General features: G+C 36.0%; 1 protein-coding gene across 1 annotated transcript in view; it reads right to left on the minus strand.

Moving 5' to 3' along the window:
• The window catches only part of ITGA1 (integrin subunit alpha 1), a 175,111-nt gene that overhangs the window by 20,433 nt on the left and 127,493 nt on the right, over window positions 1–27,185 (minus strand). The window contains exons 16-23 of the mRNA XM_064596706.1: window positions 26,933–27,099; window positions 25,183–25,319; window positions 23,044–23,154; window positions 21,026–21,235; window positions 18,973–19,053; window positions 6,264–6,340; window positions 4,586–4,675; window positions 3,128–3,230 (exon numbers count right to left, since the gene is read on the minus strand). Coding sequence (XP_064452776.1) covers window positions 3,128–3,230; window positions 4,586–4,675; window positions 6,264–6,340; window positions 18,973–19,053; window positions 21,026–21,235; window positions 23,044–23,154; window positions 25,183–25,319; window positions 26,933–27,099 — 976 coding nt within the window. The remainder of the gene's footprint in view (window positions 1–3,127; window positions 3,231–4,585; window positions 4,676–6,263; window positions 6,341–18,972; window positions 19,054–21,025; window positions 21,236–23,043; window positions 23,155–25,182; window positions 25,320–26,932; window positions 27,100–27,185) is intronic.

The following is a 27,185-nucleotide window of genomic DNA, read 5'->3' on the forward strand; positions in this document are numbered from 1 at the left end:
CAGGTCTGTGATTCCTCAGTCTTAGACAATTCACAGCGTTCACCATAGTGCACACCCTCCCGAATGTCTATCACCCAGCCACCCCATCCCTCCCCACCCCCACTCCAGCAACCCTCACTTTGTTTCCTGAGATTAAGAATTCCTCGTATCAGTGAGATCATATGATACTTGTCTTTCTCTGATTGACTTATTTCACTTAGCATAATACCCTCTGGTTCCATCCATGTCATTGCAAATGGCAAGATTTCGTTTTTTTGATGGCTGCATAATATTCCATTGCATATATATACACCACATCTTCTTTATCCATTCATCTGTTGAAGGACATCTTGGCTCTTTCCATAGTTTGGCTATTGTAGACATTTCTGCTATAAACACTGGGGTGCACGTACCCCTTCAGATCACTTCATTTGTATCTTTGGGGTAAATACCCAGTAGTGCAATTGCTGGGTCGTACAGTAGCTCTATTTTCAACTTTTTGAGGAACCTCTGTACTGTTTTCCGGAGTGGCTGCACCAGCTTGCATTCCCACCAACAGTGTAGGAGGGTTCCCCTTTCTCTGCTTCCTTGCCAACATCTGTTGTTTCCTGACTTGTTAATTTTAGCCATTCTGACTGGTGTGAGTTGGTATCTCATTGAGGTTTTGATATGGATTTCCCTGAAGCTGAGTGATGTCGAGTAAGTTTTCATGTGTCTGTTGGCCATTTGGATGTCTTCTTTGGAAAAATGTCTGTTCATGTCTTCTGCCCATTTCTTGATTGGATCATTTGTTCTTTGGGTGTTGAGTTTGGTAAGTTCACTATATATTTTGGATACTAGCCCTTTATCTGATATGTCATTTGCAAATATCTTCTCCCATTCTGACGGTTGTCTTTTGGTTTTGTTGACTGTTTCCTTTGCTGTGCAAAAGCTTTTTATCTTGATGAAGTCCCAATAGTTCATTTTTGCCCCTGCTTCCCTTGCCTTTAGCAATGTTTCTAGGAAGAAGTTGCTGCGGCTGAGGTCAAAGAGGTTGCTGCCTGTGTTCTCTCCTTTAGGATTTTGATGGACTCCTGTCTCGCATTTAGGTCTTTCACCCATTTTGAGTCTATTTTTGTGTGTGGTGTAAGGAAATGGTCCAGTTTCATTCTTCTGCATGTGGCTGTCCAATTTTCCCAACATCATTTGTTGAAGAGACTGTCTTTTTTCCATTGGACATTCTTTCCTGCTTTGTCAAAGATGAGTTGACCATAGAGTTGAAGGTCCATTTCTGGGCTCTCTATTCTGTTCCATTGATCTATGTGTCTGTTTTTGTGCCAGTACCATACTGTCTTGATGATGACAGCTTTGTAATAGAGCTTGAAGTCCAGAATTGTGATGCCACTGGCTTTGCTTTTCTTTTTCAACATTCCTCTGGCTATGCGGGGTCTTTTCTGGTTCCATACAAATTTTAGGATTATTTGTTCCATTTCTTTGAAAAAAGTTGATGGTATTTTGATGGGGATTGCACTGAATGTGTAGATTGCTCTAGGTAGCATAGACATCTTCACAATATTTGTTCTTCCAATCCATGAGCATGGAACGTTTTTCCATTTCTTTGTGTCTTCCTCAATTTCTTTCATGAGTATTTTATAGTTTTCTGAGTACAGATTCTTTGCCTTTTTGGTTAGATTTATTCCTAGGTATCTTATGGTTTTGGGTGCAATTGTAAATGGAATAGACTCCTTAATTTCTCTTTCTTCTATCTTGTTGTTGGTGCATAGAAATGCAACTGAATTCTGTGCATTGATTTTATATCCTGTCACTTTACTGAATTCCTGTATGAGTTCTAGCAGTTTTGGGGTGGAGTCTTTTGGGCTCCCCACATAAAGTATCATATCATCTGCAAAGAGTGAGAGTTTGACTTCTTTGCCGATTCGAATGTCTTTTATTTCTTTTTGTTGTCTGATTGTTGTGGCTAGGACTTCTAGTACAATGCTGAATAGCAGTAGTGATAGTGGACATCGGTCAGGGATTTTCTTAACAATGTTATTTATATCAACATTATTTATAATAGTTTGAGAGTACCTATTTCAAGTTTGGATCCTAGTAACAACATATGAATAGCTATAATATTCAAAATTCCTTCCTTCCTTCCTTCCTTCCTTTTCTTTTTCCTTCCTTTTTGTTGAATTCTTTAATCTGGGAAAAGCAAATGGGGCTAGAAGAACTTGGCAGCCAAAATTTCAAAAATTAATCTCAATAATAAGGTGATCCGCATTCATGCTAATTTCCAGGGTATAGCTTGTCATAGAAATTTTAGCAAAGAGCACAGAAAGAAAACAATGGAATGAATCTTGAGAGCATACATTTATTTCACTTTGTAAGAGAACTTCCCTTCCCACTACTGACAATTCGCAAATAGATTGAGACCATTTTCACCTAAAATACTGTTGCATTATTTCATACTTCTGAATACATATTTAAATCCATCATTTGAATTGGACCCTCTTTTACTTGAGTAATATTAACTTGAGTCTGTGTCTGTAAGTAGGCATTACCTAAAATGAAAGTCTGGTTTAACTTCATAATTGTTTGCTATAATGGTTAGGAAAAGTTCATTATGAGGAATTCAAAGAAAAGAATAAATTTATAGTAGAAAACATCACTTAAGGATGTGGTAGGAGGAACATAAGTTATAGTATGATACCTATGGAAGGTTGCAATGAGCAGAATGAGATACATATTTATTTGTTGAGTAAAGTAAAATATTACCAAGACATTTGAAGTAGTCAACTTCTGAAATAGTCATAATTATTTTTTTAAAAGTGCTTTGCTCCCTCATACTGAAAACATAATGTAAATAAAGTCTATAGGCTTATAGGTAGTGTCTCTTTGGTTTTATAAGTTTGTTTTTTCTAGGAACTCATTCTAAGCATGTGTTAGGAGGAAATTAGAGACTTAGGTTTTTAAAATTGCTTCAAAGTATAATTATCAACAATTCTTTAAATAAAATTACTTCAAAATAGTGAAATTATAAAAAAATATTCTGGAATATAAAGATTAACTGTTGAATCAACATGTTTCTATGTGTCTGTTAATACTTTCATTTAATTTATAAACTTATAAATTACTCCTTGGCAATAATAATTTAGAGGTAGTTTCTTACCAAATAGAAGATATTAATTTCATCTCCAATGTCCTCAGTAGAATTAATAACTTCAGGGACAGTCTCATTGGCTGCAAATGAAATATGGTATTCGCTTGCAGAGCTTAGAATTAATTGGAAGAAGAAAAACAAAACACAACAAAGTTTAACTTTTATTTGACCTTACTCTTTTTCTTTCTTTATACCAGGTAATCCCACAAAAAAATACTTGTAGAAATTTCAAATCAGAGGCAAATTCTTTTACCCTGAAACCTACAATTAAATCTTTGAGGAGGGTGAGAAAGATGATATAATTTAGTTCAATAAGTTACTGATGCTTATTTGGCCTTAAAATGCCAAAATATGTACAGTTTTTAAAATAAAATTTCATTGTTACCGAGTGAAAAGTTTCCATTAATTCACTAATATCATTTACATTTTGTAAATAATGAGGCTAAAATTTAGTATTTTTAGTAGTGCTGAATTTTAAATAGATTTAAAAAAATTGTTAACCTTTTCACATTAAAGGCCTATATTTACTGCTAAACTTAAAAATTCAATCTTTCCTGTACAACTTCTCCATGTTCTTTGGATGAACTTGGTGGAATGAAGTATAATAAAAATATATAGGTGTTTGCCAAAATTTGATTTTAATAAAATGAAAAATTCTTGGAAAAAAGTCATTGTACCAAGAGAAGTGGATAACAGCAAGATAGAAAACAGCAAACAGAATTTGGAGGCTAAGGAATATATACAAAATCTATGTGTATATCCTATTATCCTCTCAAGCTTGTTATCAGAAAAAGCAAAGTTCCATAGAAAATAAATTAATAAAATGATAAGATTTTTAGACTAAGCTTGTCTCTGTTCTTGTACTTTTTATATACATTGCACATATTTTTTTAGCAAAAGCTTGGAGTCTTGCTTAAGCAAGGGAATTTATAGTGGGAAACGTTGCCAATATGATTTGTGTTTGGATAGATTGAAAGTAGGGGAAAGAACAATTTATGAATAATGCAAGAAATAAACAGCCTCGTTAATAAGAAATGATTTAATCTTGTGTGTCCAGAATGGGCAGGCTGATCAGATCCCTCACAATGAGAAATGATAGCTAAGAAATATGCTGGTGACCTCTAAGAACACTGCCATTTGTAAAGTACTTCGTCTAGGTCTTCAGAGTTTAGACCAGATTGCTAATGAGTTTAGACTGGACTGCTAATGCAATCCAGCATCATTAGCACCTCACATCTAAGATTATTTAGCATGCTGGGTCTCAGACTTTAGAGTGCATAAAAATTACCCAGAGGGCCTGTTTAACACCGATTTCTGGGCCCCAGAGTTTCTGATTCAGTATATTGGGGTGAGGCCAAGAATTTGCCTAAGTTCCCAGGTGCTTCTGATGTCCTTGGCCAGGGACCACACTTTGAGAACCACTGGGTTTGTAGAAAGGCATCAACATAAAATGCATTTTCCTCCTACCTGTAAAACTGAAGTCCAACTTCATATTTTACTGGGATAGAAATGTTTACTTCATTATCAGAAAGGGTTTCAGGAGGTTCTTCACTGTCACTAGAAAATACATAGCATGTTCAGACAAATCATGAAACTATTGACTAGAGAACATTTCTGAGCATTTGAAAGGGAAGCTTATCTTGGCAACCAAATAAAAGCATAAAAGAGTAGAATTCTTGTTTTTGTGTTTTTTGTTTGTTTTGTTATTGTGGTTGTTTTTCAATCAGGGTGGGGAGGGAGGTCAGAAATGGGTATTATTAAATTTCCCAAGTTGATTCTGAATTGTAGCTAGGGTGAAAACCACACTGATATAGTCCAAGGTTTCTCAAACTTCTATGTGGATTATGGATAAAGTAACCTTGCGTCTTCCTAAGAAACAGCTAGCTCTGTATATACACTTCACCCCTCAAAAACTTTTCTGGCTCTTTATGGTTTGCTAAGAAAACATGTCTCATTCTGACATTCAGTACTCACCATAATATGGTAGGATGCACACCCCCTGTTTATCTTCATTACTCCTTTATGTATTCCCTATATTTGAGTTAAAATGGATTACCTGATATTCCCTCAGTAGACCTAGTGGTCCACCACTGAGTTTTTGCTCAAGCTGTATATTTTTCCTAAAATGCTCCACCTAATTCTATTTACCAACCTTTCTATGAATTGCTACTCACCCTTTAAGGTCCTTCTCAATTATAATCTCCTTGATAAAGTTTTCTTGGCATCTCATTGCCAAGTAGATATAATTTCAACCTCTATTAAGTCTCTGATACACAGTTTATATTTCTTTAATGAATTTTCCTTGTTTGTACCCTATATTATAATAATTTATATATTAGTCTTCTTAGCCTCCAACTATAATGTTTACTCCATGAAGTTCATGTCCTTATTAATTTTTATATTCCCTATAGTGACTAATTCAATATCTTGTCTGTAGTAGATATCAAATAAATATTTGTTGAGCTGGATTAAATTGAACATACAGAATTCATTTACCCATTAATTTATTTTCTCATTTATTCATTCATTCTACATTTATTCAGTGATTATTAGATGTGAGGCACCACACTAGCTACTGGGGAATAAAGCAACCAGAGATAGAACTTTATCTCAAGGAGTTTATGGTCCAGTGGATGATTACACTTAGAAGAAAGTTAAGACACTATTTCAATTTCCTTATTAGCCTTTTGTTATTTTTAGTCTGGGTATTCTATGATATATTTCAGAAGCTCTAACTGATTTGGATGAAATGTATTAAACTACAAAAGGGCATCATAAAACTTTAAGTCCATCAGTTGACCTTGATGGCAGTAAAAGTTAAATTAGCATTCCCATAAAATTTTAAATAAATTTAAATGCAATTTGGCAGATATAAGTGATGTGTGATTACAACATGTTTTACAGCTCATAGAACCAATGGTTTAATCTTGGTAGGTGCATTAATTCTATTAAATAAAAATTTATTTTTAGTTAATAATAAGGAGAGTTTTGTGAAGTACAGGGGTTCACTGCCTTCTGCTTTTACTGATCTCATAAAAACTCTAAGAAGTTCCAGTGAGTCTATAGAGCAAAATATTCTAAATACATAAAATTATATACTTACACATTTACATACACATACACTTATGCATACATATCAACCAACCTTGTTGCACTTAAATGAATGATCACATTTTCCATGAGATAAGATGTGTTAAACTGAAATAATATTTTGAAAGTAACCTATGAAATAAAAATATTTTTAGTTTAGTAACAGATAAAGAAGTAAAATGTTTACTTTGATCAAAATGTTTAATTACATTAATGATATTACCTATACTGAAATTGCAAAGTTATTTAAGAAGTATGACCTTAGACAATAAAACCTAATCATATCTCAAAAATAGAACAAGATATAACATAGATGTACTTTTAAATGTAAATATGTTATGCAAACAATGAATCATGGAACACTACATTAAAAACTAAAAAAAAAAAAATTAAATATGTTTTTAACTTTTCAGAAAAATATAAATCTTGGGGGGGGAGCAAGACTGCAGAGGAGTAGGAGACCTGGATTTTATCTGGTCCCAGGACTTCAGCTGGATAGGGATCAAACCATTCTGAACACCTACGAACTCAACAGGAGATCAAAGAAAGAAATAGCAACAACTCTCTGAACAGAAAAGCAACCACTTTCTGGAAGGTAGGACGTGCAGAGAAGTGAATCTCAGGCGATATTTGGGAGGCTAGATGGTGGGGGAGGGGGCCTCCATAGGCCTCTTCTGGCAAGTGATAGAGCTGCGGAGCACAAAATTGGAACTTTTAGAAGTCAGCTCCGCTGAGGGACCTCGCTCCAGTGGTTATGTGGGGGGTGGAACCCTCCTTGGGACGGTGTGGTCTCAGGACCCTGGGGTCACAGAAAGACAGGGGGTGCCTGAGTGTGGCAGAGCTCCCCCAGGTATCAGAGCAGGGAATCCAGCTGCAGAGATGGAGCTAAGGAGCAGGCTCTCAGCTCAGGGTTGCCATAAACTGTGATCTGCGGCACAGTCGGGCCACTACTCTTCCAGCAGGGACACAAAAAGCAGCAGATCAGGGAGACTCCCCTTCCTCCCCTGGGAGGAGCGGCGCAGGAGCCCACCACAGGGAACTGCTGGGTTTGGAGACTCCAGACGGGGTCGTGTGCCAGAGAGAAGTGCTTGGTCACAGGCCGGGTGGGCACGGAGTGCAGCCGGAGACTGGGGAGATGGGAGTGACTGACTGCTTTTCTCTGGGGGCTCACTGAGGAGCGGGGCCCTGAGTTCTTGGCTCCTCCGGGGTGGAGATTGGGAGGCCGCCATTTTCACTCTTGTCCTCCAAAGCTGTACGGAAAGCTTGCAGGGAACAAAAGCTCCCGAGAGCAAACCCAAGCAGATTACTTAGCCCGGACCAGGCAAGGGCGGGGCAATTCCGCCTCCGGCAAAGACATTTGGAAACCATGGCAACAGGTCCCTCCCCCACAAGATCAGCAAGAACAGCCAGCCAAGACTAAGTTTACTGATCAATGAGAACGGCAGAACTCCAGCACTAGGGGAATACTGCACATAGAATCCATGGCTTTTTTTTACCATGATTCATCAGTCTTTCCAAGTTAATTTTTTTAACTTTTTTTTTTAATTTTTCTTTTTCCCTTTTTCAACCAACAACTTATCAATCCCTTTTTTTAAAAAATATTTTTTTGTTTTTCATTTTTAGAGTCATATTCTATCCCTTCATAGTAGTTACCCTTATTTTTGGTATATATATATAAGTTGTTCTCTCTTTAAAATTTTGAGATACAGTTTCTTCTAACAGATCAAAATATACCCTAAATCTCTAGTATATGGCTTTGTTCTAGTCTCCTGCCTGATCACATTCTCTCCCCCTTTTTTTTAAAATCCTCTTCTTTCTATTTTCAACCAACTTCTTATCTTATCAATTCCTTTTATAAATTCTTTTAAAATTTTCATCTTTACAGTCATATTCCATCCCTTCATCGTATTAACCCTTATTTTTGTACATATATAAGTTTTTCTTTCTTTAAAATTTTGGGAGGCACTTTCTTCTAACAGACCAAAATATGCCCAAAATCTAATGTGTGGCACTGATCTATGCACCAGCCTGATCATATTTGATCATATTCTGTTTTTTTTTAAATCTTTTTTTTTTCCTTTTCTTTTTCTTTCTTTCCCTTTCTTTTCTCCTGGTTTCAGGTCTTTTCTGATTTGTTTAGTGTATATTTTCTGGGGACATTGTTACCCTGTTAGCATTTTGTTCTCTCATTCATCTATTCTCCTCTAGACAAAATGACAAGATGGAAAAAATCACCTCAACAAAAAGAACAAGAGGCAGGACCAACTGCCAGGGACCTAATCAATATGGACATTAGTAAGATGTTGGATGGGACCTAATCAATATGGACATTAGTAAGATGTTGGAACTAGATTTTAAAGATGCTAGCTAGGATTGAAAAAAGTATGAAAGTTATTAGAGAAACCCTTTCTGGAGAAATAAAAGAACTAAAATCTAACCAAGTCAAAATCAAAAAGGCTATTAATGAGGTGCAATAAAAATTGGAGGCTCTAGAGATGCCCTTCAACAGATGAATGGATAAAGAAGATGTGGCCCATATATACAATGGAATATTACTCAGCCATCAGAAAAAATGAATACCCAACTTTTACATCAACATGGATGGGACTGGAGATTATGCGAAGTGAAATAAGTCAAGCAGAGAAAGTCAATTATCATATGGTTTCACTTATTTGTGGAACATAAGGAATAACACGGAGGACATTAGGAGAAGGAAGGGAAAAATGGGCAGGGGGAATTGGAGGGAGAGATGAACCATGAGAGACTATGGACCTGAGAAACAAACAGGGTTTTAGAGGGGAGGGGGGATGGGGGATTTGTTAGCCCGGTGATGGGTATTAAGGAGGGCACGTACTGCATGGAGCACTAGGTGTTATACGAAAACAATGGATCATGGATCGCTACATCAAAAACTAATGATGTATTGTATGGTGACTAACATAACATAATAAAATTAAAAAAAAAAAGAATCACAAAGTAATCTTGCCTGACAAGCCGTAAAAACAAACAAACAAACAAACAAACAAACAAACAAAAAACCCCAAAAAACTGGAGGCTCTAACTGCTAGGATAAATGAGGCAGAAGAGAGAATTAGTGATATAGAAGACCAAATGATAGAAAATAAAGAAGCTGAGAAAAAGAGATAAACAACTACTGGATCACGAGGGTAGATTTCGAGAGATAAGTAATACCATAAGATGAAACAACATTAGAATAATTGGGGTCCCAGAAGAAGAAGAAAGAGAGAGAGGGGCAGAAGGTATATTGGAGCAAATTATAGCAGACAACTTCCCTAATTTGGGGAAGGAAACAGGCATCAAAATCCAGGAAGCACAGAGAACCCCTCTCAAAATCAATAAAAATAGGTCAACACCCTGACATCTAATAGTAAAACTCACAAGTCTCAGAGACAAAGAAAATCCTGAAAGCAGCTGAGGACAAGAGATATGTAACCTACAATGGTAGAAACATTAGATTGGCAACAGACATATCCACAGAGACCTGGCAGGCCAGAAAGGACTGGCAGGATATATTCCGAGCACTAAATGAGAAAAATATGCAGCCAAGAATACTATATCCAGCTAGGCTGTCACTGAAAATAGGAGGAGAGGTAAAAAGCTTCCAGGACAAACAAAAACTAAAGGAATTTGCAAACAGCCCTACAAGAAATCTTGAAAGGGGTCCTCTAAGCAAAGAGAGAGCCTAAAAGCAACATAGACCAGAAAGGAACACAGACAATATACAGTAACAGTCACCTTACAAGCAATACAATGGCATTAAATTCATATCTTTCAGTAGTTACCCTGAATGTAAATGGGCTAAATGCCCCAATCAAAAGACACAGGCTATCATATTGGATAAAAAAAACAAGACCCATCGATATGCTGTCTGCAAGAGACTCATTTTAGACCCAAAGACACTCCCGGAGTGAAAGTGAAGGGGTGGAAAACCCATTTACCATGCTAATGGACACCAAAAGAAAGCTGGGGTGGCAATCCTTATATCAGACAAATTAGATTTTAAACCAAAGACTGTAATAAGAGATGAGGAAGGACACTATATCATACTTAAAGGATCTATCCAACAAGAAGATCTAACAATTGTAAATATCTATGCCCCTAACATGGGAGCAGCCAATTATATAAGCCAATTAATAACAAAAGCAAAGAAACACATCGAGAACAACACAATAATAGTGGGGGACTTTAACACACCCTTCACTGAAATGGACAGATCATCTAAGCAAAAGATCAACAAGGAAATAAACACTTTAAATGACACACTGAACCAAATGGACTTCACAGACATATTCAGAACATTCCATCCCAAAGCAACAGAATACACATTCTTTAGTGCCCATGGAACATTCTCCAGAATAGATCACATCCTAGGTCACAAATCAGGTCTCAACTGGTACCAAAAGACTGGGATCATGCCCTGCCTATTTTCAGATGACAATGCTTTGAAACTAGAACTCAATCACAAGAGGAAAGTCAGAAAGAACTCAAATACGTGGAGGCTAAAGAGCATCCTACTAAAGAATGAATGGGTCAATCAGGAAATTAAAGAAGAATTTAAAAAATGCATGGAAACAAATGAAAATGAAAACACAACTGTTCAAAATCTTTGGGATAGAGCAAAGGCAGTCCTAAGAGGAAAGTATATAGCAATACAAGCCTTTCTCAAGAAATAAGAAAGGTCTCAACACAACCTAACCCTACACCTAAAGGAGCTGGAGAAAGAACAGCAACTAAAGCCTAAACCCAGCAGGAGAAGAGAAATAATAAAGATCAGAGCAGAAATCAATGAAATAGAAACCAAAGAAGAGTAGAACAGATCAACAAAACTAGGAGCTGGTTCTTTGAAAGAATTAACAAGATGGATAAACCCCTGGCCAGACTTGTCAAAAAGAAAAGAGAAAGGACCCAAATAAATAAAATCATGAATGAAAGAGGAGAGATCACAGCCAACAGCAAAGAAACACAAACAATTATAAGAACATATTATAAGCAACTCTATGCCAGCAAATTAGATAATCTGGAAGAAATGGATGCATTCCTAGAGATGTATCAACTAGCAAAACTGAATCAGGAAGAAATAGAAAACCTGAACAGACCTATAACCACTAAGGAAATTGAAGCAGTCATCAAAAATCTCCCCCCCTCCCAAAAAAAGCCCAGGGCCAGATGGCTTCCCAGGGGAATTGTACCAAACATTTAAAGAAGACTTAATACCTATTCTTCTGAAACTGTTAAAAAAAAAAGAAATTGAAGGAAAACTTCCAAACTCATTTTATGAGGCCAGCATTACCTTGATCCCCAAACCAGACAAAGACCCCACCAAAAAGGAGAATCACAGACCAATATCCTTGATGAACATGGATGCAAAAATTCTCACCAAAATATTAGCCAATAGGATCCAACAGTACATTAAAAGGATTATTCACCACAACCAAGTGGGATTTATCCCTGGGCTGCAAGGTTGGTTCAACATCCACAAATCAATCAATGTGATACAATACATTAATAAAAGAAAGAACAAGAACCATATGATCCTCTCAATAGATGCAGAAAAAGCATTTGACAAAGCACAGCATCCTTTCTTGATCAAAACTCTTCAGAGTATAGGGATAGAGGGTACATACCTCAATATCATAAAAGCCATCTATGAAAAACCCACAGCAAATATCATTCTCAATGGGGAAAAACTGAGAGCTTTCCCCCTAAGGTCAGGAACATGGCAGGGATGTCCACTATCACCACTGCTATTCAACATAGTATTAGAAGTCCTAGCCACAGCAATCAGACTACAAAGAGAAATAAAAGGCATCCAAATCGGCAAAGAAGAAGTCAAACTCTCACTCTTTGCAGATGATATGATACTTTATGTGGGGAGCCCAAAAGACTCCACCCCAAAACTGCTAGAACTCATACAGGAATTCAGTAAAGTGGCAGGATATAAAATCAATGCACAGAAATGAGTGGCATTCCTATACACCAACAGGACAGAAGAAAGAGAAATTAAGGAGTCTATTCCATTTACAATTGCACCCAAAACCATAAGATACCTAGGAATAAATCTAACCAAAAAGGCAAAGAATCTGTACTCAGAAAACTATAAAATACTCATGAAAGAAATTGAGGAAGACACAAAGAAATGGAAAAACGTTCCATGCTCATGGATTGGAAGAACAAATATTGTGAAGATGTCTATGCTACCTAGAGCAATCTACACATTCAGTGCAATCCCCATCAAAATACCATCAACTTTTTTCAAAGAAATGGAACAAATAATCCTAAAATTTGTATGGAACCAGAAAAGACCCCGCATAGCCAGAGGAATGTTGAAAAAGAAAAGCAAAGCCAGTGGCATCACAATTCTGGACTTCAAGCTCTATTACAAAGCTGTCATCATCAAGACAGTATGGTACTGGCACAAAAACAGACACATAGATCAATGGAACAGAATAGAGAGCCCAGAAATGGACCTTCAACTCTATGGTCAACTCATCTTTGACAAAGCAGGAAAGAATGTCCAATGGAAAAAAGACAGTCTCTTCAACAAATGATGTTGGGAAAATTGGACAGCCACATGCAGAAGAATGAAACTGGACCATTTCCTTACACCACACACAAAAATAGACTCAAAATGGGTGAAAGACCTAAATGCAAGACAGGAGTCCATCAAAATCCTAAAGGAGAGAACACAGGCAGCAACCTCTTTGACCTCAGCCGCAGCAACTTCTTCCTAGAAACATTGCCAAAGGCAAGGGAAGCAAGGGCAAAAATGAACTATTGGGACTTCATCAAGACAAAAAGCTTTTGCACAGCAAAGGAAACAGTCAACAAAACCAAAAGACAACCGACAGAATGGGAGAAGATATTTGCAAATGACATATCAGATAAAGGGCTAGTATCCAAAATATATAGTGAACTTACCAAACTCAACACCCAAAGAACAAATGATCCAATCAAGAAATGGGCAGAAGACATGAACAGACATTTTTCCAAAGAAGACATCCAAATGGCCAACAGACACATCAAAAAGTGCTCAACATTGCTTGGCATCAGGGAAATCCAAATCAAAACCTCAATGAGATGTCACCTCACACCAGTCAGAATGGCTAAAATTAACAAGTCAGGAAATGATAGATATTGGCAGGGATGAGGAGAAAGGGGAACCCTCCTACACTCTTGGTGGGAATGCAAGCTGGTGCAGCCACTCTGGAAAACAGTATGGAGGTTCCTCAAAAAGTTGACAATAGAGCTACTGTATGACCAGTAATTGCACTAGTGGGTATTTACCCCAAAGATACAAATGAAGTGATCCAAAGGGGTACGTGCACCCTAATGTTTATAGCAGCAATGTCTACAATAGCCAAACTATGGAAAGAGCCAAGATGTCCTTCAATAGATGAGTGGATAAAGAAGATGTGGTGTATATATATACAATGGAATATTATGCAGCCATCAAAAAACCCCCCCCGATAATCTTGCCATTTGCAACGATATGGATGGAACTGGAGGGTGTTATGCTGCATGAAATAAGTCAATCAGAGAAATACATTCATATGACCTCACTGATATGAGGAATTCTTAATCTCAGGAAACAAACTGAGGGTTGCTGGAGTGGTGGGGGGTGGGAGGGATGGGGTGGCTGGGTGATAGACATTGGGGAGGGTATGTGCTATGGTGAGCGCTGTGAATTGTGAAGACTGTTGAATCACAGACTTGTACCTCTGAAACAAATAATACATTATATGTTAAAAAAAAAGTAGAAGAAGATAGCAGCAGGGGAACAATGAAGGGGGGGAATCGGAGGGGGAGACGAACCATGAGAGACGATGGACTCTGAAAAACAAACTGAGGGTTCTAGAGGGAGGGGGGTGGGAGGATGGGTTAGCCAGTGATGGGTTTTAAAGAAGGCACGTTCTGCATGGAGCACTGGGTGTTATATGCAAACAATGAATCATGGAACACTACATCAAAACTAATGATGTAATGTATGGTGATTAACATAACATAATAATAAAAAATAAAAAAATATAAATCTTAAAAAAATAAATGTAAATATGTAATATGCTTTGTATATTAATATTGAATTTAAATATTTTATTCAAATTATATTAATAAAAATAATTTATACTACATCAACTATTACCATGAAGGTACATTCTATGTATTATATTAGCATAGTCTACCAGATCACAATCATAAACAATATAATTATGAAATGGTCATAATAAAAGCCTCCTTAATATGTAAACTTCAAGCATCAGTAACCATCTATACATGTTCATTATAAAATAGGGAAAACCTACTTGGTTCCATTAATTTGATAGTATAAAAAAGTTTTGGACTTTTAAGGAATAAAAACAAAATGAAAAAATAAATACTTTATTTATTCATATATATATATATAATAAAGTAAACTATAATAATAATAATAATAATAATGATGCAGTAAGTTTTATTTACAAATTGCATAGTTAAAATAATGCCTAAGAAAAACTGGAAAATGTTTTTGTTACACTAACACTCTGATACAGGTAACTTATTTTTAAAAACTATGCCTGAACATATAAACTATATAATTCAAGACTCTTCATAAACACTGACAGGCAGACCAGAAACTGGATTACTTATTTGAAGAAATAGGTCCTCAGCAAAGTTCTAGTGCAAGACTCCTCATGATAATTTTTATAAAGCTGTATTTCCTATCCTGAAAACTAATCTTGGTTTGTGCTAACTAGGGTGTTTTGGAATTTGGCCAGCTAAATAGATGGCTCAAAATGCACAATTGATAGAAACTTCCTAAAATTTTACCTTTGTGATTAAGTGCCAGACAGGACAGAGTTTGATCTTTAAAGCTCTTTTAATCAATTTAGGACCATTCACAGAAGGGATGATTAAAATTCAGGTGTCACAAGATTTCATGGTTGAACCATATTATGTGTGAAGTTTTCTTTTGTATTTTCTTTTCCCACATATATTTTGAGTTACATTAAAATTTCTTTTTTCTTAAGAATCTACAGGTCTGCAGTGTGCTTCTTGCTTTGAAATAGTAATCATAATTCTAATAGGAGATTTATTGGGTGGGTTTGAGCTACAATACTTTACAGAGGGTCAAATTGCCAGTCTCTCAGTGTGCTCATTTTTTCCTGCCTTTCCTTAGTCCCCTGACTGGCCTGGACATATAAGTCTTGGCATTTCTGATGCGTCTTTAGACCTCGGGAAGATACTAGCAGAGAAGTGGGGTTGAAGACGATACTTATTCCATACTGACCTGATCCTGAAATTCTTAAACTATAAATGTAGATCTTGAAGTCAGAGTATATTCTAAGTGTAGAGCCCATGCAAAAATCCCTTGCAAATTATCTTCCCATCTCTCTATTGATGGCATGAGATGCTTTGATATAAGCTTTTACCCTAAGTAGCAAGGAAATGCTAAAGAAAGAAAAAAGTGGTTGAAAATTAAGATTGCAATTAGTATCTTTAAATGGCTGAAATGTAACACAGACTATATCATTATTCTTTAAGAAATGGATATAATTCCATGGTTAATTAAAGTGTTCAGAGGAAAGTGTAGACATGAGTTGAAATTCACTATTACCATATCAAAATAGAGGAATTATGGATGTATTTTTCAAATATGATATATGTTTTATAGATTTTTAGGGAAGAAATGCAATTTCACAATAAATTTCATTTGAGATAGTCAAGAAATGGGCTTGATAATGAGGTTCCAAAAGTAAATTGGTACATCTAGTTAGTTCCATAGATAAAATGGTTTACTGAATTCAATGATAATTACTATCATTTGTAGTTTCTTCAATCACTAGTAGCCATGCCATATATGTTAAGGGAAAAGGCCTTTCTGAATTCTCATTTGCAAAAAGAGAAGCTAAAAGACTTCATTATAGGTATGTGACTCTGCCATTTCCAGATGTCCAACTCAGTGTTTGTCAACTTTTTAGGATATGTGATAAAGATGACAAAGATCTATTTTGAAGTCTTATATTACAAAATATTATAATGTGAAGAAATTGAAATAAATATTTGGGATAGTATTTCTATCTTTTAAAGACTAAGTCAAGTAAGTAAAGTATCTTCTTATCTCATCACTCTGATTAAGTATTTCCCTCATTAACTCAATATGAATAGAGGAACAAATATTGATACTGAAAAGCAACCTTCAGTGAAAACATATGCAAATATGTTGTTTATCATTAAGTGAGATAACTATTCTCTGTTTTTCATGGAAACAAATATTGTTTTTAAAAAGACATGAAAGCACTCTCCTCACTTCTATTCAAGTACTACTGTAGGTTTTAGCTAGGGCATTTAGGCAAGAAAAAGAAATAAAAGGCACTCGCTTGGGAAGGATGCCTCTACGTGCAGATGACATGATCTTGTATATGGAATATCCTAAGGAATCCTCTAAGGAACTATTAGAACTAATAAATAATTTCAGCAAGGTTTCAGGATAAAAGATCAATATTCAAAAATCATTTGTATTTCTATATATTAGCAATAAACAATCTGAAGATAAATTTAAGAAAAGAATTTCATCTAAATTAGCATTAAAAGGGGCACCTGGGTGGCTCAGTTGGTTAAGCATCTGACTCTTGATTTCAGTTCAGGTCATGATCTCAGTGCCAGAGATCGAGCCCCACATTGGGCTCTGCTCTGAGTGTGAAGCCTGCCTAAGATTTTCTCTCTCCCTCTCCATCTGCCTCCCCAACTTTAAAAAAAAATAGCATTAAAAAAGAAAAAATAATTAGGAATACACTTAACAAAGGAAGTGTAAAACTTGCATTCTGTAGAATACAAAACATTTTTGAAAATAATTAAAGAAGATCTAAATAAATAGAAAGACATCCCATGGTCACAGATCAAAGACTTAATATCTTTAAGATGGTAATACTCCCCAAATTGATCTGCAGATTCAATATAATCCCTATCAAACTCCCAGCTGGCTTTTTTAGTAGAAAATGACAAGCTGATCCTAAGGTACAAGTGAAAATACAGAGGACCTGGAAGAGCTAAACAATTTTGAAAAAGAAAACATAGCTGAAAGACTTACATTTTCAGATTGCAAAACTTATGAAAAAGTTCAGTAATCAAAACAGTGTACCAACATAAAGACAGACATATAGATCAATGGAGTACAATTAAGAATCAAGAAATAAACCCATATGTTTATGGTCAACTGACTTTCAATAAAAGTGCCAAGACAATTCAATGGGGGAATGAATAACCTTTTCAACAGATGGTGTGGGGCAATTTGATATCCATAGACAAAGACTGGACCCTCTCCTTCTTACACAATACACAAAAGTTCATCAAAATGGATCACAGACCTAAAGGTAACAGCTAAAATTATACAGTTCTTGGAAGAAAACATAGGAGTGAATCTTTGTGATCTTGGGTTAGCAAAGCATGAATGACAAAATAATAAATAGATTAATTAGACTTCATCAAAGTAAACACTTTTATGTTTCAAAGGACACCATCAAGAAAGTGGAAAAACAGAATGGGGGAAATATTTGCAAATCATATATCTGATAAGTGACTTGAAAGCAGAATATATGAAGACCTCTCAGAACTCAATAATAAAAAAAGACATCCCAATTAAAAAATAGGTAAAGGATCTGAATAGACATTTCTCCAAAGATATACACATGGTCAGTAAGCACATGGAAAGATGCTCAACATCATTAGCCATTAAGGAAATGCAAATCAAAATCACAATAAGATACTATTTCACACCCACTAGGATGGTTATAATAAAAAAAGGCAGTAACAATGTGAAGAAAGACGTACATTGCTTATGGTAGGAATGAAAAATGGTGCAGTCACTTTGGAAAACAGTTTTTCAGTTTCCCAACATGTTACACATAGTTATCATATAACCCAGGAATTCCACCCTAAGAGAATGGAAAACATGCCCACACCAAAACCTGTACACAGATATTCATGGTATTATTCATAGTAACCAAAAAGTAGAAACAACACAAAAGCTCATCGCCTGATAGATGAATAAATAAAATATGATACATCCACAAAATGGAATTTATTTGGAAATAAAAAGGAACTACTGATACATGGATGAACCTTGAAAACATTATGCTAAGTGAAAAAAACCAGTTATAAAAGTCCACAGATTGTATGATTTCATTTATATGAAATGCCCAGATTAGACAGATCCATAAAGAAAGAAAGTAGATTGCCTGAGGTTGGGGGAGGGACTGGAGGAGAAAAAAGAGAAGTAACTGGTAATGTGTACAGAGTTTCTTTAGGGGATGTGAAAATGTTCTAAGATTGATTGAGGTGATGGCTGCACAATTCACTATTTGGTGAATATACAAAAACCCATTGAATCGTACAGTTTAAATAAGTGAATTTTATGGTATGTAGATTATATCTCAATGAGGATATTATTAAAAAGAGACAGAGAAATGAAAAAAGAGTTTCTATACAAAGTTCTAAGCGAATCTGCTTGAAAAACTTGTTTTGGTGTACAGGCCAGAAAAGCCTACTACTATCAGATAAATTATCAAGTATAAATTTTTAATTTTGTCTTAACATTTGAGTTTGACTCATGCAATAATTGGCTTTTGATTCCAATATCTCAAAATTTTGAACTCAACCTTCTTCATCTACATCACCCTAAAATACCATTAGAGGTACTTATATATTTAACTTTGAGCATAATATTTTTCATATCCAATTGCCACATGTGTGTTTTATAATCTGCTTACCTCTTCTCCTCTTCTCAGGAAAGGATATCCAACTTTACATGTGAGATTATGATTGGATTCACAACTGTCTTTTTGTATAGCCTTGGAAGAAAAAGTAAACAATTAGAGCAGACACATAGGTGAAATACTTGAGCTTGGTTTTCCAGAATTTTCCCAGTTGTGCCTTGGACTCTGCCTTGCTAAGATTTGTCTCTCAATTTAGTTGGGAGAGTCACAGCATTCTGAGATCACCTGTCTCACCATCCATGGAAAATCTGAAAACATTATATATGGGAGACTGAAGGACAGAGCACATCACATATCTTGTCTAGGTGTCCCCACTGCACAATGGACGTACTAACAGCATGTGCTGCATAGGGTGAGTAGGTGGCTGGACGAAATAATCCACACATACTAGACTGCCACATGGAAGCCCACAGTGAGTGGTTGTCATGAGAAGAGCTTCACTCAGTGCTAAGAGCACCAGTTCTGACCTGAGACCACCAGGAGTTAAATTCTGACTCCATCATTATTAGCTTTCTCCTAGTCAAGATTCCTTACTTCTCTGAGCCTGATTTTCTGTCAAGTGAGGTTAGTCATACTCTATTTCATCAAATTGAAAATGCCACTGAATAGGAGACTCATCATTATTTTGCATACCAATAAGAGGGGGAAAATGCTGCCAGTTAAGTAAACATATCAACTATAAAATGCAGTTACAGCAAAGTTAAAATGTGACAGAAAGGGTTTATCTTAGAATCTCTGTAGTACAATAATACCTATTTACTTAATGAGAATTGAATAAGTGGAATGCTTAGAACAGTGCCTGGAACATAATGTGACTGAGGAAAAGACTGTCATTATTATTACTGTTTTTACCATTAATAGAAGTAGAGGAGATGCATTATTGATTTTTATAGTTCTCCCTCTCTACCAAGGCTATGAAGTTAGTTGAAGAGGATACTGGCAATGATTTTTAATATAGTCCCCTTTCCAGAGAAAAATTCAGTGGTAATATTTTTCCAGCATCACTTTGCACATTTGGATTTATAATTAACATTCTTTACTGAATCTAAAATATGTGGTAGTAATGGAGGACATTTTTTTAAAAAGATTTTATTTATTTATTTGAGAGAGAGAATGAGATAGAGAGAGCATGAGAGGGGGGAGGGTCAGAGGGAGAAGCAGACATCCCGCTGAGCAGGGAGAGCCCGATGCAGGACTTGATCCCGGGACTCCAGGACCATGACCCGAGCCGAAGGCAGTCGCCCAACCAACTGAGCCACCCAGGAGCCCGGAGGACATTTTTTTAAGCCTCTGTTAGTCATCATGTTTTTAAGTGATATCCTAATAAATAGAAATATCAGTGAAAGTCTGAATTTAGAGAAACTAGACAATAGAGTTTTAATACTATAATTAATAAGGGTATTTTTTTTAAAATGAATCATACATATTACTAATTCCTATCTGTATAGATAGAATTGTAAATAAGGAGGATTCATTCAGAGATCAGAATTAAAAGCAAAGTTCAAATGTGGAAGTACTAATTATTCCTGACATAGCATCTTATGCAGCTATGTTATTGCCAAGAAAAAAAAAATTCTGTTACGACAATGAGACATTGTAATTTAACACCTCTCTTGCCAATGTAAGGATTTTACATAGAAAATGAGAAACGGTATCTTGATTTTTCTTTATGTAAGCATTTTTTTTGTTCCATACATGCATTACTGCACCTCTGTTTAACTTTCTTGACTTTGTTATGTTTATATTTTTCTTTGACTTTGTCTCAATTTCAGCTATGTAATGCCTCTATGAAAGGTATGATTTTGATACATCAGTGATACTTTCCTCATACTGAATCTAAGAAAAGTCATAAATCTCTAAAGACATTCATCAAAACAAAACTTTTTAAAAAAAGTTTGGTACTTTCACCATTAGTGAGTACTAATAATTTGTACAAAATGTTCTCTATTCTTCTAAACCCAATAAAAACAATTAGTTCAGTAGCAGAAAAAGTAGGCTCAATAAATGATTATTACAAGAATAAACAAATATAAAACTAAAAGTTTACCTCAATTCCTGAAAAAATTAGATTTGGAGAATAGTGCACTATGGTTCTGGTGTTATAGGCACTGTCCTTCTTATTTTTGACTGTGAGACTAACATTGAACTTATCGTTGTGGGACCTGACAATAAGCAGGCCCTTTTCTGTGGTGGATACTTTCAGGGCGAGGTCCGAGATACATTTTTCCTTGTTTCCACAATCTTTGGCAAAGGGAATCTGAAATGGTCACAGGAAAGTGTTTTTCAACATTTAGTTAAGCATGACTGAAAATTGCTTATTAACCTGCTTAGTGAAATGACATATTGCCAAACTAAGTTAAGCAACTCATAAAAAGAACAGATTCCACTGCAGAAATCATAAGGAATTTTAGATTTATTCCTATAATTTATAGGGAAAAATAATAAACTCCTGGATATAAATTCTTCCAGTCCTTTAAAGAATGCACAGTTTTTCACAGATGTTTTTCACTTTTAGTCTGCCAGAGTAGAAGAGTTTCAAAAAAATCAAGTCAAGTACTCTAAGATCTAAATCTATGAGAGAACACTTTAACACGCAACCCCAATTACGAGATTTTCTATTGAAAAGAATCAAATACTTAGGAATGTAATAGAGCTCAGAGGTAGAAAATGGTCAAGCCACATAACTAGGAGCTTTCCTTGACTCGTCTTCCCATTAAGCCCCACCCTCTTATATAAACCTTCGCTAAGATCTGTCCATTCTACCTCTCATTCTAAGTATCTCCAAACTCTCCATTTCCACCATCACCTCTAGTCTAGCCATCCTTATTTCCCCCCTGAACTAATGCAACAGCTTCCTAAGTGGTTTCCTGCACCCATTCTTGTTCCAGTCACTGTTCCTCCAGTCATTCTCTACATTGCAGCTGGAGTAATCCTTAAAAATATATAAATCCAGTACTATCACTGAACCAACTAAAACCATCAATAGCATTCCATTTGCTCTTCAAGATATCTGTGCAGTAGCACAAAGTCCAGAATGATCTGGTTCCTGCCTATGCCTCCCTCCTCATCCCTATCACCTTCTCCCCTTGCTCTTCAGCTTCAGCCACATTAGAGAGTTTAGTGTAGTTCCTTTACGCCTCAGAACTTTTACACATATCTCTGTGCATGAAACATAGCTCCCTCCACTCCTGTGAATAGGATGGAAAATCTTCCTATGCTTCAGGTCTCAATTTAAATGTCACAACTTCAGGAGTGTGCACCCTGACTTTCTATGTAGGCAGAAGTTCCCATAAAACAATTAAGTTCTCCAGAGCACATGCTTTAATTCCTACCTAATACTTGTTTCTTAGGTTATACTAAACTCTGAAGCCTGGTATGGATAAGATACCCAATAAATATATTAGAAAGGAAAAAAGGGAAAGTGAAAGTGAAAGATATGGGTATGGGGAAAACTATTTCCCCATCCCTAATGTTTCCTCCATTGGTGCCACCCCATCTTTCTTCTTGCTCACTCACTCTTTCTCAGGTGTGAGACATTGGACTTTGTGAATTTGGAAGCAGGAGCAGGGTGAACACAGCTCAGTCCCTTTCCACCTCTTCTGCTCTTGGGGCAGTGGTGTGCCCATGGGAAGCATATATTCTTGCTCTATATTTCCATTCTGCAAGTTTTATGAGGTGGGCCCCCTTGAAAGAGGCCTGAGATTAATGAGCACTCTGATGACGTACTTGGTTATTTGTGGTCTAAACCTTGTTCAGTAGGAGGACACCCAATATGCCTAAGCCATGTATGCAACCCAGTGTTCATTAGTAATAAAGGGAGTTCCAGGAGGGTAAACCATGTCGTTCTTTCAACTGGTCCTAAATTTAGCAGAGATTAAAAGAGATGCTGTTTGTAAGTTCCCTCCAACAATAGGAAATAGAAGAGTTGAGAAAAGTCTAGAAGAGTCTCATTCTTTTTTTAAAAAATTGATGTAGGGTTGTGTATGTGTGTCTATGTGTTTCAGTTTTTTCCCCCCCAATATGTTCACATATAGGCATTCTGAATTTTAAAAAAATATGACTTACATATTCATGTACTGAACTTGGTAGGGAATCATCAAGAACAGGCCCATTTTCTGGATCGGTAAGATTAAAATCCAAAGTTATCCTTACAGAGTCCCGAAAGTCATGCTTGTCCTACAGGTTGAAGCATAACATATTTTATCATTGGTATCATATTTGCTGAATGTTCTGGCCTTCTTATGGCTTCCTTCTTCTGCCCCTGTGGGTCATGCTAGCTGGAACATTCTTGTGCACCTGATCTGACATGATCTCATCAGGCTTTTGCTTCATTGGAGAGAGACTGCCTTCTACCTTGATAAGGGACAATGCTGAATGCAGAGGCTTCAGAATATGACCAGTTGATTCACCGCCAGCTTCTCGGGGGCCCTGCTGGAGTAATAGGATGTGCCATACTTGCCATGTGAAGATATACTACTCTGGGCTGCTTGTATAAGAATATCTTTTCTCTTGAGATCTTGAGCTAAAAACTGCCATTTGAGCTAAAAACTGCCATGTAATACTTCTAAGAAAGTCTCCCAACTTCAAATGAGCAAACTTTCTTTAAATTGAGTTGAATTTCATTAGTATAACATATGTCTCAAGTTGCAAGAATTTTATAATGTAAAACGATATGTAAGTAATAGGAATGCAATCAATATCGTTTTATACTATCATGAGTAACACCCATCATTTATGGCATGTCCGGAATTATGAGCTTTACACACTTTATTGAGAAGTATTTCAACAGTCCTCCAAGATGAGTAACTATTATAGTCATTATTTTACAAATGAAAAACTGGGTCTCTAAGAGACTAAACAACTTGGTCAAAATCACTTGGAATGTAGAGAAGCTTTGAGACAAATTCCATCCTGGCTGACTCCAGAACAAATGTTAATGTGTCTATTAAAACCCAAAAGAATTTTAGAAATTTTGAAACTAGTCCGTTCCTTTTAATACCAAGTGCCTACACATAGCTAGATTCTACAATTTGGACAAATATACACTACAGTGATTTCTAGCAGGTTGAAGGCAGGGGCACATCTGATTTCACACCCTTTCAAATTTATACAAGTTCTAACTCCTAAATGTTCAGTTCTGATTCAGTAAATAGGGGGTAACTCCAGTTTTTTTTTTCTGATTATAGATTGATCTTAGTGTTGACAGATAAGTTAATTTTGATATATATTCTATGGGGAATATTGACTTGAAAATCACTGAAAAAAAATACAGTACACCAACAGGCATGTTTTCTGTCACTTTCTTACCCTGACTATAATATTTTAAAAATATAGAGTATGAATACATCAAGAATACAGAAATAAATCAGAGGTGGGGGGAATTTGGCCTGTTTTCTTTTAAAATTCCAGGATCATGTATAAGTCCCAAGTCTGTCTCAGTCACTAAAATCAGTGTTTTCTCATTACATCCATTCTTCCCTCTTTTTTTTTCTTTAAGTATCATGTACGTTATAAGAAAATGTTAAGAAACTCCTGCCCTTATTGGGAACATTTCACATTTACATAGTGACTAAATAAAATGCATTTTAAATGGTTCAAATTGGCTTCCTAGCCATCTACGGAGATTAATAATTTGCTTTCCAAGGCTCCCTTATTACTGTAACAGAAAGAAACTTAGGTAGCACAAAGCCTATGGATAATAGAAAATGCCAGATTTTTTCCCTTTAATTTAAAGTCAAAGAGTGAAATACATAGTTCTGTGGACAAGAAGGGACCCCAGAAAACCTATGGCCCAACATTTCTCCTCAGGGCATGTAATCACTTATCCACATGTGACAGATGAGGCCCACAAAAGTTAAATGATGATTTCAGTTTGAAAGAATAAATGAATGAATATATAAAAAAGAGTGAATGAATGAATGAAGGCAGAAGGTTTCTTATCAACTAGTGCACTGTGCCTTCTACTATTCCATAATATAAGGATGACTGATAACACACACAGGGAAGAGGAAAGATAGTTTTATGAAATGCACTTGGAAATCTGAAAATCAGACCTGTGATTTTCTGATAAAAGTGACCAAATAAAATGAAGTTTACTTCATCATGTGCACTTTGAAATGAAATCCATAAGATTGACTTGAAATAAGACATCTATGCTTTATTCTTGATTTGGAATAAAGCAGTTATAACATATGATTTACTTGCCAACATGTAGAAGGAAAGCTTAGTGCATTCTGATTCTTCAACTGTGATGTTTCTTTGAATCCTTCTTTCTTGAGTTCCAGAGAAAAAACTTCGTGATATCTGTCTTAGTGAATCTAGTGTGAGACGGTATTGCATATCTGGAAACAAAATGACAGAAATATTTTCTTGGGGTAATTTTTATATGGTCTAGTTCATTAAATTAACATTATAGAAAACTCTTGAACAATCAGTCAACAAAAAATTTCTATTACTCAGCTTATCCACACTACTGTAGTACAATGGTGGTCCCAGTCATGAAGATAACTTTCAAGAACTCTGCAGAACCACTCTCTGAGTTTACTATGCCTTTGATGTTTAATCACACTTATTTTATAACGTATATGTACATATGCACACCCACACACTCATACACATGTACACCAACATATAAACTAATTTTCTGATCAAGCATGTGTTTATTGGGTTTTCACTTAAATTATTTTTTTTTAGTTTAGCAATGTTGAAGCCCTGTTTAGAATATTGATTTTATTATTATTATTTTTTTAAAGATTTTATCCATCTATTTGACAGAAAGAGACACAGCGAGAGAGGGAACACAGCAGGGGGAGTGGGAGAGGGAGAAGCAGACTCCCCGCCGAGCAAGGAGCCCCATGCGGGGCTCAATCCCAGGACCCCGGGATCATGACCTGAGCCAAAGGCAGATGCTTAACGACTGAGCCACCCAGGCGCCCCTGATTTTATTTCAATAGATAAAAAATATATACACTAATGAATTCTTATCTATTTTATGAAAAAGTCACTTCAGAATGTTCAAAGAACATAATAAAAGAAGCTTAATAAATAAGTTTAATAAAATAGTCATACCAAAATAAAAAACAAGTTAAACTTATGCTTTCTAAAAAGGCAACAATCCTACTTATTTGATTGCTTAGTTACTCTATAAAAATTAAATGAGACTCAAATAATGTTGTATATGAAAACGTAAATCATATTTTACAGTTTTACCTAATTTATCTTCTAGTCAGAGGGCTATTGCAGAGTATAATTATGAAAAATAGACTTTAAGGATTAACGATTTTTCATATTCTACTTACATTTGGTTTATAGAGTAAACTACTCTTTTGCAGCCTATGGCCTCCACAATTTTGACTCCAACATATTTCAATATCATTAAAAAGCCACCTTAGGAAGTGTACATGTAGGGAGGAGGACATACCTAGACTGTGCCTGAGAACACACACATGGAACATGTCTGATTCTCAAAAACCAGGGTCACCTTCTAAGTGGAGCAAAGAGATCTCAGGAAGTGGGGGTGGCAAAGTATTCAAGTGCTTTGTAATACCAGTCTTACCAAAGAGAGGGCAGGAGAAGGAAGAGAGGGTTTGTGAAAACCCACAAGAAGGAAACCTGGGCTCCTTGGCCCAATCTCCAAACTCTACTTCTGAAATGGTATTATTATTGTTGTTTTTAGCACCTGGTTGTGGTACATGGGAGAGCCAGAGGGAAACTATGGACTGTGGAGACCATTGCACATAAGCATATAGTTTCTGCTCCAGATTTTACTGGGTTCTATAACATAGTCTTTCTTCAGTAGATTTTTTTTTTCAAGGTTCAACATATTCACAGGGGCAAATGTGATAAGCAGATCCCTCTCATGGGGTAAAATACAATATCTTACTGGATTTCATCATGCAGGACCCAATGTATTGTCCTCCTGCCCCAAAGTACTTGGTATACATTTGACACTTACCAGCTACAAAAATTGTCTCTTCTTTGGACTTTAATTTCACATCAAAACACACTGTGGCATTTATGCATACCGTTTCCTTTCCTTCCACATGGCAGTTTTTCTTTTGGATATTCACTTTATTGGGTTCAAAATTCATGGTCACTTTAACAACAGCCACATCTCGGGACCTACAAACATAAACAATGATGATTATTCACACATTTTCACATTTAATGAATGCCATCATTATGGGAATGCAATATGAATGCACTGA

This window comes from Mirounga angustirostris, unplaced genomic scaffold (assembly GCF_029215605.1).
Source record: "Mirounga angustirostris isolate CCGP_5_RB_7025 unplaced genomic scaffold, mMirAng1.0.hap1 SCAF_7, whole genome shotgun sequence".
In the NCBI taxonomy this organism is placed as follows: domain Eukaryota; kingdom Metazoa; phylum Chordata; class Mammalia; order Carnivora; family Phocidae; genus Mirounga; species Mirounga angustirostris.